Genomic DNA, 13,456 nt, shown 5'->3' on the forward strand with positions numbered 1-13,456 from the left:
TCTCATTTGCCTCTGTGCCTTCATCTGTAAAGAGGTACAGGGGAGTGTCCTTCATTTGCATGGTGCCCTCCCCCAGTGGAATTGAGGGAATGCCTCTTGGAGATCACTCTGATGCACATGTGGTGCTTATACCATCTGTATTACAGAAGGAGATGTGCAAGTGTCTGCAGCCCTTTCTGTAATAGCAACGTTTTCTGGGGACACAGAAACTGGGTGCTCATACCCATTGCATCCCTGAGGCACAACATAGCTAAAAAAAAAAAAAAAAAAACATTGGCACCGCTAATAGTTCTTGTGTAGGCAAGATATGCTGGCTTTGCCAATGATTACTATTTTTTTTTTTTTTTTTTTTTTTGCAGACTGGCGGTGCGGGAGGGGCAGGCAAAACTGGAGAGAGAACGATTGGGGAAGCAAAGTGAACAAAGCAGGACGATGGAGTGAAGAACAAGCAATACTATGGGCCAGTGGGGGCAAGCAAGACCACATACAGCAGAAGGAGGGAGGGTGCAAGCAACACCATGACCTGCAAGAGGACGGTGGCAAGGGGACAGCAAGCAACACCAGAACAGAAGGTCAGCCAGCGGAGGGTGGGAGGAGGACTGACAGCAAACATATCACTTTTATGGAGTGCAACAAGTCAAATAAAGAAAACGTACCTCCAGATGCGTGTGACCAGTAGCAGAACACCAGCCACAGACTGGAAGATATACTTTGTCCATGCTCCACGAAACAAAGAGATACACTAAGAGAAAGTGAAACAGACAGAGCAGACCAATGAGAACCAAGGGAATGAGTGATGTTGAAGCAAGCTAATAGTAAGTAACGGTCCTTTTTAAGGATGTGTTTTTTAAAGAGCGACAGACTCACAAGCGACAGCGTATGCGCTATCTCAGACAACTCTTAAAAACCACGAATGAAGACATTCCAGGAAAGTTCTGTTTAGGATCTTACTTCAATACCAACGAATGTCTAAGGAAGAGAATAAAGGAGGAATATTATGCAATGAAACACTGGTAGAGAGGGGATCATAAACAGACTTCTAAAATGTAACAGTGCTAGAGCATGTGTATGGGTGTGTCCAGGGCATGGCACCACGCAGGAAAAGGATGGAGAAAATCTGGCTTCTATTCTGATAGCTGGTCATTCTTCTCACCTCAACCTTTTATTGGATTGTTATAGCAGTGTCATTGTTGTGTACCAGCTTACTATTTTTCGTTTGCAAGGGAACAAAACAATGTAAATTGCATCCTCATTAAATAAAGATGTCACCTGGATTGTTCTGCTCTTAATCAATACTCATCAGCGATCATAAGCAGACTGCGTTATTCAAAGCAGTAACGGGTGTGCGCCTTAGCCTATGTAGTGAAATCATCATACATAAACCTCACAGCTGCTACCTGCTAGCGGATGTCACTCTTGCGCAAAGCCGGAGTCTGAGGCGTAGCTAAGTAGCTGCAAAAAGATCAGGAGAATAAGAAAAATGTAACTGACCAAGAGTGCCGAGAGAGTGCCCATCCCATAAGAGCACCCCCATACATTTGCAAAGCAATACAAAATCAAAATAGGTGTATTCCCACATCTCCGAAAACCAAAATGTGCTTCTACACATCTCAAAACAAAAATATTGTTACGTATTCATTAATTCAAGCAATCCCGCTGACTGGCTGCTGCAACACCATATACTTGCAGCCGATGACTTGGTCTGGCACCTCCAGGACCACAATCTGCAGCAACATATTGACATTATGCAGGGTTTGGCAGCTGAGGAGTTGGTGGTTTGTAAATGCTGCATCAGTTACTCGATTAAAAAAATCACTTAATGATGTCATTGATGAGCTACTTGGTAGAAGGAGATATCGATCCTGTTGTCAAAGAAGGACAGGGAGGTAAACAGGAAAGTATATATTGAAGACATAGTGAATTGTAAACGATTTCTTTGAATACTTCCTATACGTGTATCAACAAAGAAGCTTATTTTTATACATTTGTCTGCTCTGTATAACCTGAAATCTGAGGTAAGCATCTGCTGAATGTTCCATTGTATTAACACATCGGGGCGTATTTTGAAAACGGCGCACTGCCCTGTCTGCACCGCGGTGTAACTTATAACAGCCTGGACCAGGCCCAGACCTGGTCGGCGTGGCTTATTACAGATAATGTGCGCCACCCCAAGGACACAAGAGTTGATTGTTTATAGTCTACAGATGAGGATTAACAATCCTAAAATGATTCATTTTGGGGGTGCAATCGGGTGAGTATTTCAATTTTCCCCCATATGAAAGATGGAATGTCACTCATTGGCAAGCTTTGCTCCTCTTTCATATCTTTACATTTAGACGGAAACGCATCTCTATAAACAGAAGTCCAATGACCCTTGTGGTACCAGACTTTCTTCTTTTGTCGGTCTTCCCTTTGTCTTGATTTTCCGAATATCTGCCAGCCTTTGATAATGCACTGCATGAACCGGTCAGGATCAGTGCTAAAACTGCTGGAGAAGTGATGTCCGATTTTTGGCATACCACGTTCCATAGAAAAAGAGCGAGTTTCACTCCGCTTTTAACGCATGAATTACATCGTGGCTTTAAATGTAGCTTTGCTTGCTCCTACAATCTCCTCAACCACCTGAAGGACATTTGTGTGTGTGTGTGTTTTTTTTTTTCTTTTCTCCACAGGTCCCGGTGAACTCATCGACGTCTCCCACAATAGAACCGCAGATGGCACCTTGCTCTCTTGGACCGCCCCGCCTATGTATCACGTCGTTCACGTCACCGTGGGCGGGAAGCTGCATGGGATTATCAGAAACAACAGCTACTTAGTTACAGGGATGCCGAGTTGTACAGAAAACGAGTATACGCTGGAAGCATTTTGCGGAAAATCGAGTAGCAGCATTGTTGCTATAAGGGATTATACAGGTAATGAGGATGAAGGCACCTTCCATACTTTTGTGTTCCAGGTTTTGACAAAAGGGTATTGTTACTTGAAATGTAGAATTGTGGGTGACTAACCTTACACGACTGGGATATTTTCCACCATGACATTCCAAGTGTGTCTTGGATAGTTCATTTCTTTCTCCTCACATTTGAGACCTTGAGGCGTAGCCTATTCCCTGTGTCCAGGACAGCGCAAAGTGGGTGGATTCCTGCTAACTTCCAACCTCCCATTCTCCTCATCACCCACACACCTCATGGCACTTCAACACAAACACAATCTGCAATATTTACCACACTCCTCATTCTATCCTCCCACTGTTCTCATGACTTGACCTCTAAAATAATAATAAAAAGTCACAGTTTTCCGTTCTTACTGATTTCTACAGATAAATGCAGACATAAAAAACATCCATTTTCCTGGCTGAATATATTTTTAAATAGGGATAAAATGGACATTTGTTTGCTATTTTGAGTCACTTAAATACTGCCAGACCCACGACTGCCAGGCAAAAAGGCTGCACGGATTTACGGGGTTAAAAAAGAGAAAACATTTCCTAATAAGGTTAAAACCACTGTAGATATGCAAAAGAAAGATACTATAATGTTCATGTTCTACTTTGAGTGTATTAATTTGTCATCTATGAATATTCATCTCATTGAAACATGTCAGGAATTCAGGTATGAGTGTGAAAAAATGTACTAGTTTCAGTTTCATGAACCCCCTAAAAAAATAGATAAACACAATAAAATTTTAACAAAAAAATAAATATAGCTAAATACAGATGAAAGTGTCAACAAATAAATACCACAAACTAAACCCTAATAATGAATTATGCTGCTACCTGCGACCAATGTTGGAGAATATCAGGCATTGAGTTGCTTCCATCCATGTATTCGACTGCAAGCTGATCCTCCCCACTCATTAACAGGAAAGGGTGTGACTGCATGGAAACAACTGAGTCAGCCAGAGGTGCTGCAGCACCATTGTGGTTCAGCCTCCCCTGCCAGCTCCATTGGCAAACACTGTTTATTTCACATTTCCTTTTAATCTCTGAGAGAGTGGGAGAATAGGTGAATGCAGATCCATTTCATCACTATAGTAAATTAAGGTCTAAATACAAGGAAGCACTATGCACTGATGCCTTTAGCTGGAAAACTGTTCTAGGTGACCTCAAATGTGAGAGTCTATTACCACATTGTTCCCTTTCTTACTTGAAGCAGCCTCTGGTTGTCAATTCTTCTACTGCTGCTGCTGCTTTTCTATGGTTAAATCTCTTCAGTAGGCAAGGCTGACACAGGGTCTTGGAATTTGTCTGGCTTATGGGAACCCTCACTGAAGCGTTCCTACACCAAAAATTATAGCCAGAAAACACATAAGTATATTTTCATACGAAATGCGACATATTCATATGTCAAGCCTTGACCACTTCACTGGCACTTTTGCACAGTAACTTTTCGAAACAAAGGCACCGAAGACACTTTTTTGGCAGGGAACATCCGGAACGACGACTCCGGAACAACAACCTACTTTTTTTGGCATAGAGGCAATAATAGATGGGGAGCTCAGAAGTTCCCAGACATGGTGATATGGCCATTAGTCCTTTAATATCTTCTTGCAAAAACTGATACAGTACTGTGATAAGCCGTCACAATCGTTATGGTGGCCTACTTGCTTTTGATAAACATCAATTTGCCATCCCCATTTGATATGTAGGATGGCGGTCGTTCCCTATTTGTGAAGAGCTGTTCATGCTAGTATCATGTCCCTGGTGCTTACGGAAGCCAAACCATTGCTGTTTACAATATGCATTAAGAAATTCCTTGTGGTCTATGGAGTACTATTCAGAAGCATTCTCATGCAGCAGAAGTCTCCGAAATGTTTGCAGTAGGCTAGCAAGGGTCTATCTTCAGACTGCACCTACACCCCGGTGTAGGAAGTCTGCCGGAGAAGAGCAGAACCAGAAACAATGGACATTAAGGCTCTTTAATTGGGGCGTTAAAATCAGAATAGTCTAAGCTTACAGAACTGGAAGGTTTTTAAAAACATCTGATGTAGGACTGTGTAGGATGTTCATCTGTACATATGTTAATTGCAGCACTTTTTTTGTTGATTTTAGTTGCTCTACTTTGGAAGGTTATGTACCTTTTGCGTATTTAAAAGAAAATATGCACAGTGTTCCCAGTCATCTCGAGTGTATGAATAAAGTAAAAGATAGAAACAGAAGTGCACTATAGTACTACCAAAATTACGGCAATTAGATTTTTCGTAGTCCTTTAAACAGTTTTCTCTTTTGTCATTTACAATATTATAACATGCCAAGGTGACATTTTAACATATTTCTGATACCCACAGGTCGGGACTTTCATGGGTTCAAAAGAAGACGTGATGATGTGAGCCGATGAGACTAAATCAATGAATGAACCATTTTTTTAAAGGTTGCAGTTCAAGGTTTTTGGGCCAGGACATCCATTGAATCCTGGCTACTAAAAGGAAATGGTCTAAGAACCCTTGTTGCAGAAAAAACGTCTTTACCCTAATTCTTAAGTTTATAACTACGATTCCAGAATGTGTGTAATGAAAAGTCAAACTGCTCGAGAATGTGTATCAGTTTTATATTTTATTAGCTTCATTGATTTGCAGCGAGAGAAAAGGAAGTTGGAAATTGGGGGGTGCATAGTCCAACTTTCGATTGAAAAACTCAATGGTTCATAAGCTTGATGTGCCTGTCAAGTGCATAGCTAATAGGAGCTCGAAAATGTGCACACTGCAATCTTTACTTAATCCACTCAACATCTTCTTCAAATGCTAGGTCCCGGTTCCATATCTGATCTGAAGATCCAGCTGAACAGGAAAGGAACTCTGCCTGTAGTCACCTGGAGATCTCTTTCAGGCCCCAATGCAACATTTGGCTATCGGCTTCATGAAACTGCAAATGATACAGTGGAAGTTGGCGAAGCGTCTACCACAACTATTCAGCTGTTAAACCTGAAAAATAATATGGAATATTTCTTAGAAGTATTTGAAAATTGCCTGGGAGACCTGGGAGAACCATCATCCATCAAATTTGTTTTGTACAATATTGAAAGTAAGCATTATTTTTATACCTATATATCATATACCTATGAAATGCACAAGAAACCAATCTTTTAAATAAATCTTTATACATAACATAAAAGGATAAAATCTACCTAGAGTGTCGCATGTTTTAACATCCTTATCTCCCTGGAACACACAAAGTAACAATGGTCTAAATATGTTCAAAAGCTGCAATTTTAGTAAACGGTTCCACTGTTCTCATATTCCGCTTCTCATCGTGACTTGCATACCTTAAAATATACATCATTTCCAAATCGGAAAATATTTGTCTCCAGGTGTTCGTAACAGGCTGTTACAACTATTATATAGTTCTCATGGCTAATGAAAAAGAAAACCCTCCAGCTCATTTTTTAAAAAAATCCATTATTTTCTCTGACTTTGGCATGCACAGGGTTCTATAGCGTCTGGAAATAGATCAGTGAATGGTAGGGGAGAATTCTCAGGATAACAGGTCTCGTCTAAAGCTGGTATTTGTAGGGAGGGAACTGAAATGAAGATCCCACCTGACAGCATCTTGTTAGTTGATGTATTTCTGTCCAGCTGGAAACTGAAACTTATCAACATCTGCAGTAATGTCTACAAGAAGGAAGGTAAACTGCTGTAGGATACTATGTGCAGTGAGGTTTTGGACCCTGTGTCCAGCGAAGGAAACTGATCCTTCATTGTCAATTAATTGATAGCATCTGTAATACACCGCATGATTTTCCAATAAGGGATGCATAAGGTCAGATTTTACAGACGTTTTGCACTCTCAAACATCTTATATGAGCCCATGCTTCTTTTGATCCTTTTCAGCTGAATCTTCTAACTTATTTTGCAAGAGGCAATTGTCATCAGCTATGTACTTATAAAAAATGAGGGTTGGTTGACCTTCGAAAATTGCAGAATTGGAATTGAGAAACTCTACTTATCAAAAGAAGATCCAATTATGAATCAACCCATTGCTTGGCTATGATATTGTCACACGGACCCTTTTAGTACTGGGGTTTGACACCCTTGTTATAGCTTAGTGTTTATGGTTTATGTCTTACTTACATTTTATACACATTTTTAGGTCTCGCCTAGGCAGTGAATGCTGGGTCTCTTTGGGATATGCTGTATCTACTCTGTGGGCTTAGAGCGCGCTTATCGATTTTCATTTGTTCCTTTGTGTGCCCTTTGTAAATTCTTGCTTTTCTGTGGTGAATTGCTTATATTTGTCCCACCCCCCTTTAGGTGTTTTGTTCCTTTCCATGGACCCTGGTCCTATTACATGTAGTGTTACTCTTCTGGTCATTTATGTTATTTTCAGCACACAATTTTTAGATTTTTGCCTCAGCTCGTCTTTTAGGAAAGTTTTCTGAATAAAACGTGCTCAGCTGATGGCATCTTTAATTTACAAATGCACACATTTCCCTGATTCACTCTGCTTGTGTTTTGGCATATTTTTGGGGGGATTTTCAAACAAATCACTCTTAGCTGTTGGCATTTATAGTTTACAAACATACACTGAATCTTTAGTTTACAAACGCACAGTTTCCCTCAATCTCCTTGGCTCACTTTTAGTTCTTGCCTAGGCAGCGCATATGCTGTCTCTTCGAGGCATGCTGTATCTACTCTGTGAGCTACTAACCCGCCCATCACTTTTAATTTGTTCCCTTGTGTATTCTTCGCAAAGGCTTGCTTCTCTGTGGTCAATATAGGTTATATGTCCCTCGTTTTTTTGTGTGTCATGTCATCTCCTCTCCTGGAGCATGCAGATTTGTTTAAGGGCACTTTTTTAAAATTTAGTTACTGCCCGTGCACCGACGGGAGTTTGTTTGCCGTACTGCTAATAAACATACTTGTATTAGCATTGTCATTTTGTTATCCGTTTGCCCATTGTTTTATTTTGTTAGCAATGGACATGTATTTAAATTGTTCTTTTTGTAGGCACGGGGAGAACCAATGCAGAGACTCGAACCTGGTTCCCCAGTTTCAAAGTTGGCAGGTCTGGATGTTATGCAACAACCTCTCTCCGAATATTGCTGGGAATAGGTGATTGTGTGTTTGCTGGGAGTGACTGAGTTTCATGAATTATTTTTGTTTCGCTTGAAGCGATCTGCTGGCGACAGAGCCTGCTTCATTGGGGCTGTGTGCAGATTTGTTCTGCCTCCCCTGCTCCTTGTGTTTTGTCCAATTGTTTTAAACAGAAAACAAACTGAAACAAAGCATCTGTAAGCATCAACTTCAAAGTTTCAATCTATAATTTTGAGCTCAGCAGTTGATTACTTATATAAACAAAAAAACATTTTATGGATAGAACCAGCACAGAGGCTCAAGCCCGGTTCCCCAGTTCCAAAGTCTGCAGCTCTGGATGCTATGCCACATCATCTCTCCAAAAATTGCTGGTTTTCTTTCTAAATGCCTCCTCCAGATATAGGACTGCTTGGGTATTTATTCATCCTCTAACTCATGTTACCATGACTCCTGGCATATGCAGTTTTTTTCCATGTACTTTACTGGCACTGAAGAGAAAGAAGCCTCTAGTACTGCTATAAAACTGAAAACTGCCGATAACATAGGTCTGGCATGCCACAAGATTGATGTGCACATCATAATGTTTCTAGTAGATAAACGTGCGGTATGTGCACCATGGATTAAATGTTTAAAAAAAAAAAAGAGTGGAATCACTTTGGAAAGAAATTGTAAAGAAGCTGCTTGCCTTCTATACATACTGCAAATATATGCTGCCAGTTTGTCATTTACAAACCTTGTAGTAGCGCATTTTGCATCTAGTGTCTTGAAGCATAGTAAGATCAAAGTCAGGGTGACACCTTTCACCTGCTTGAGAGCGCTGCTGGCTCTTCACTGAAATGAACGGCACTAGCCTGCTTTGGCCTTCTAGGAAATCTTGGTGAATGCTTTACCATTTTTTGCAGCTCTGTTGAGTGTAGCGCGGGGTCAGTTCAGGCACATTAGGATACCCGTAGGCTGAGCCCACTGCCACAAGGACAGCAGCTGGTCAAAAATACATCCTTGGCAACCTTTGTTTCCAGGACAGCGGGCCTCCAGTTGACATCAGTAACAAATAGCTTATTTGTGGATCCTTAGAAATAAACAGATCATGTCTTTAGAAACAAAAAGTGATGGGGGCATTTAAGGTGTAAAGTTTGGGCCGAGCAGTGAGTCTTGTCGAAGACGTAACTGCCTTACAAGGGGAACGTGTAGCATTCCAAGAGGGTGGTGGGGCTGAGGCAGTTCATACAGGGTTTACGATTGACCATTCTCAAGTCCCACCATGAGCCTTCTAGAGCTTCCGGCATGCTGTGAGGGTCTCCACTGAGCCAAGGCCTTGCCCTTATTCTCCACCATTATGTTGTAAACATCGAACCCCCTCATCGGGAGCTGCTCCTGTTAATTTCAGTCTGCAATAATTTGAATTTCAGGCTCCTTCTGTGCTTATCTAAAGTATCATTTATATATTAACTTTGTGTTCTGTTTTTTTTTTTTCCAACACTGTAACTGTTTTTGCTCAGTTTGTTGGGTTTTAAGTGCAAGAGAGTACAGTGCACTTGGTTATGAAACAATCATGAACTCCCTAAACTGTTTCACATTTACTTATTTAGTCAGTGGGATTTTACTAAAATACATCACGTAATCAGCAAAACATTAAAAACAAGTTTATGAACACAAACGATCTATGTTTACTTTACACACAACTAATGTAGAAAAGAGAAAACAAAAAAATAACTTATTTCAAAGGCAAGACCTATTGGCTTTGCCAGTGCTTTTCTTAGTTTCCTGCTCATCTCATGCTGTTACCTCTTCACATTTTCTGAGCAGTCAAAGACCAAGATCATATGTCAGACTCTTTCCGTGGTGCCTGTTCTGTGCCCCCAAATCCCAACCTCCCCAACTTGCTGTTTGTTTTTCTCTTTTTTTCTCTTGGAAAATAAAGAAACACATACAAATTTAGAGGCAGGATGTTGTCTAATGGATCAGACGACATTCAGCGATGTGTCTTCTACATTCAACCAATGCCCCTCAAGGACCAGCAAGAACACACAAAATATAATGTTAAGAAGTCCCACATTCGTAAAACAAACCTATCTAAATAAAGCTGGACACAGACAGGTTTGGTGTTATTTGTTGGATGCACTAGTTGTTGATCAGAGAAAAAAACACATTGGACGGTTCGGTCTGAGCAGCAACAAGGACGTTTTACTTTTGATTATAATTATTCTGTAAAAATAATAATTTGTGGGTTACAGGTTTCCTGGACAGTATGTTATGTATGTCTAGTAGTGTCTCTCTATGCCTGTGTGTTTGTGCTCTTTTGTGTTTGTGTGTGTGTGTGTGTGTGGCAACACAATGACACAATTGTCTTTTTTTCTAACTTAGCCATTCTGCAAAGTATTAGGAATGCTGTACAGCTTAGGTAAAAACCATTGACAAAGCAAATAGATCCCAAAGGAGAGACCTATTGGCTTTTCCAATGCTTGTTATTCATGTTAGCAGGACTGATTTTTAGTAATAGTTTTACACATTTTATCATTTGCTTTATTCTAGGAAAGCCAGGAATACGCTGCTCATTTAATTAGCCTGTGCTCTATATATGATCAGTACTCTTTGTCCAGGGCTGTTAAACGCAGTACACCATATGCTACCTTGTGTTGCCAATCCAGGAGCCCGCTTCTGTCTCCAAGACCCAACATTACATCAAAACTGTGGTCCCAATGTGGCATGGGTTATTATATAACTGTACACTGAACCAAGGAGGGTAGAGGGCATTCCGGTCATAACCATCCTGGAATGCGTGCTGCAAGGCAGACAGTTTCCAGATGCTAAACTACCAGTGGTTCGCAAGGATTGTCATCTACGTGACAGGTTGATTTCTGATATTCTATCCAGGTATGGGGCTGTGGCCAATCCTTTAGATCAGGCCAGGTAGAAGGGTACAACCACTATGCTCTCAGTAGCTGACATAGGGTTAGGTAAGAGTCTCTAGAACCACTAGAATCAAGTACATCCATGTGGGGTTATCTGTTTTCTTTACCCTGATTGCAATGTTGATTTACCCTGCTTTGTTTATTCTGCTTAATTATCACAATATATGCTTTTTATACTAGATTGCAACTGTTCCCACAAATGTATTGAAGATTTATTGTGCGTCTTGTGTCTCACCATGGCATGTGTGATTAATTGAGCAAAAGGGGTATGATCAGTTTCCACAACTTCCCTGGGAATAGCAGTGTCATGTTCAGGTTGCCATAATGACCACTTAAACCTGTGGATTTGTAGGTTTGGGTGAGGCTCTGAGAGCTAGTCAGGAGTTAGGCTGACAGCTACTAACAGTGTCACGCTTGGCAGTGCTGCCATCCTAAACATGCAGTCCTATTACCGAAGTACGGACTGCCTAACATGGAGCCATCAAGGTCAGGTATTTATTTAATGTATCTCCTGATTAGTTTTTCCTTGTTTGCCTAAGCTGCCCAGATATGGAGATGTCAGTGGCTTTAGTAAAAATAGCCTCTTCAGCTATATAGGGAGCCCTGATATTAGTCTGTAGGTTGTTCAAGCTTAAACTCTTAAAAAGGATACCCTACAATTGGAAATTGCATCCCGTTTAAAGATTACATGTGGACAAGATCTGCATGATAGAGGAATGGTACAGTGATAATGATGCCTGTGTGCTAGTTAAGAAATTGAGTGCTATAGAGTACACAAAATGTGCAGATGTTCATCAAGGGTTTGAGATTTGTTTGAGTCACTTCTGCTGTTGTCTTCAGCATTGCATTGGGAGGCATAAAGCAATGTAATCTGTGAACAATGTGGCACAACAGTATGATGAAGATTATGCAAAGAAAAGACCGAAATGCAAAAGACCTTAAAACAGGCTTCTTCCTAGTACTTATTAGGAACCCCCACAAGGAATCCAAAGTGTTGCTTGAGAACTTAAAGAAGGAATTATGGAAAAACAGATCGAACAAGATGGAGAAGGCAGCTTTGTAGAATGACTCTTGGAATCATGCTGGTCCAAGGAATGAGAGCCTACAAATTAAACATTGAGGTTAAATTGATGGAGAAACGAGTGTCAACCAATTTCAGTTATCAATTTTTTTTCGTGTGCCCAGAAATTCAGTAGGATATGCCTTTTTCCTACTCTAAAAGCTGGGTCTGTTGGCTCAATGGATTAATGCATCCACTGCAGAGATATGTGTTTGACCTCGTGGTCACAGGTTCTAATCCTGACAGACCCACTCAGCTTTTCATCCTTCCTAGGTCGTTATTTGAGTAATATTAAGTTTGTTGCCAATAAACATCAGCACCAAAATACCTTTCAAAGTGAATGTGCTTTTTACAAACATGTTATGTTATGAAGGAAGAATCTGAAGAAGAAAAAGGTTTTCCTCTTTTCACAGCCTTGATGGACACCAATTCTAAATACTTTTCTCTTTTTTTCAATATCAAATTATTTTCCATAATCATAAAAATATAGTACCATGGTGCTAATCTGTAAGAACCTCCCAGCTTCAGATCCAAAATCTGATACCCCACTAGCTTGAGAAACATGAATTTATTTAGCATTCGAATGTCAACCTCTATGGAATTAAAGTTGTAGAAAAGCAGCATCACGTCCCTGCTTCAAGGGGGGCTTTCAAGAATGTCTCTCCGCTATAGACCAAATCTTTGCCTTAGCCGACACCATTCAGTATGCAATAACAAAAAATTGTGGACATCTGTTTTTCATCTGCATTGGACTGGGAGACCAGAGAAACTGTGGCAAAAATGAAGGTCTTGCATATGGACAGGAGTTGGTGAAAGAGCAATATGGAAGAAAATGATGATTCTTCCAAAACGTTTTCCATCAATTGCCCTTGAAGTAGATTTCCATTCAAGTCAACTCTAGAGAACAGTTCAACTAGCCTTGTGTAATATGTAATGAATCGGATGACCACTTCCTCCATCACTTGGTTGACAAAAATTGGGCAGAATAGCTGACCTCAGAAAAACCTTCAAAGCCGTATTTCATACAGATGCAGAACCTGTGTATTTTAAGCATGGAAAATGCCCTGCATCCTTAGGGCATAGCAGTTCACTGACTGACAACCAGAAGTCTATTTACAGCTAAAATATCTTAGCTTTGTTGGCAAGATACTTGCACAACCAACAGCCATGTGTGGAGATACTGGGAAACATTCCTAAAAGATATTTGAGTGCAACAGCTGTAACATGCTACCATCAGCAAAGAACTTGGCAGAGTTTGAAACTTGCAACTGCCATCTGAACGGCCCAATAAATTTGGAAAACCTCTTTTTTTTTTTTTTTTTTTTTTTTTTTTTTTTTTTTTAAATCTGCGACAAGTAGAGGAGCCAAGGCTAAGGGTCTGTATATTGGTTAAACGAACACGGGGTTAAAAGTATGGCATTAACTATGCTGCTCCTACTGTGAGATGTGGACCACTGAC

The 13,456-nt window shown here is 40.5% G+C and overlaps 1 protein-coding gene across 1 annotated transcript in view; it reads left to right on the forward strand.

The window, feature by feature from the left end:
- The first annotated feature begins 2,678 nt into the window (after window positions 1-2,678).
- Window positions 2,679-13,456, forward strand: part of LOC138288591 (uncharacterized) — a 300,606-nt gene continuing 289,828 nt past the window's right edge. The window contains exons 1-2 of the mRNA XM_069230091.1: window positions 2,679-2,912; window positions 5,741-6,016. Of these exons, the coding sequence (XP_069086192.1) occupies window positions 2,747-2,912; window positions 5,741-6,016 (442 nt within the window). The 5' untranslated portion in view covers window positions 2,679-2,746. The remainder of the gene's footprint in view (window positions 2,913-5,740; window positions 6,017-13,456) is intronic.

This window comes from Pleurodeles waltl, chromosome 4_1, assembly GCF_031143425.1.
Source record: "Pleurodeles waltl isolate 20211129_DDA chromosome 4_1, aPleWal1.hap1.20221129, whole genome shotgun sequence".
NCBI lineage: Eukaryota > Metazoa > Chordata > Amphibia > Caudata > Salamandridae > Pleurodeles > Pleurodeles waltl.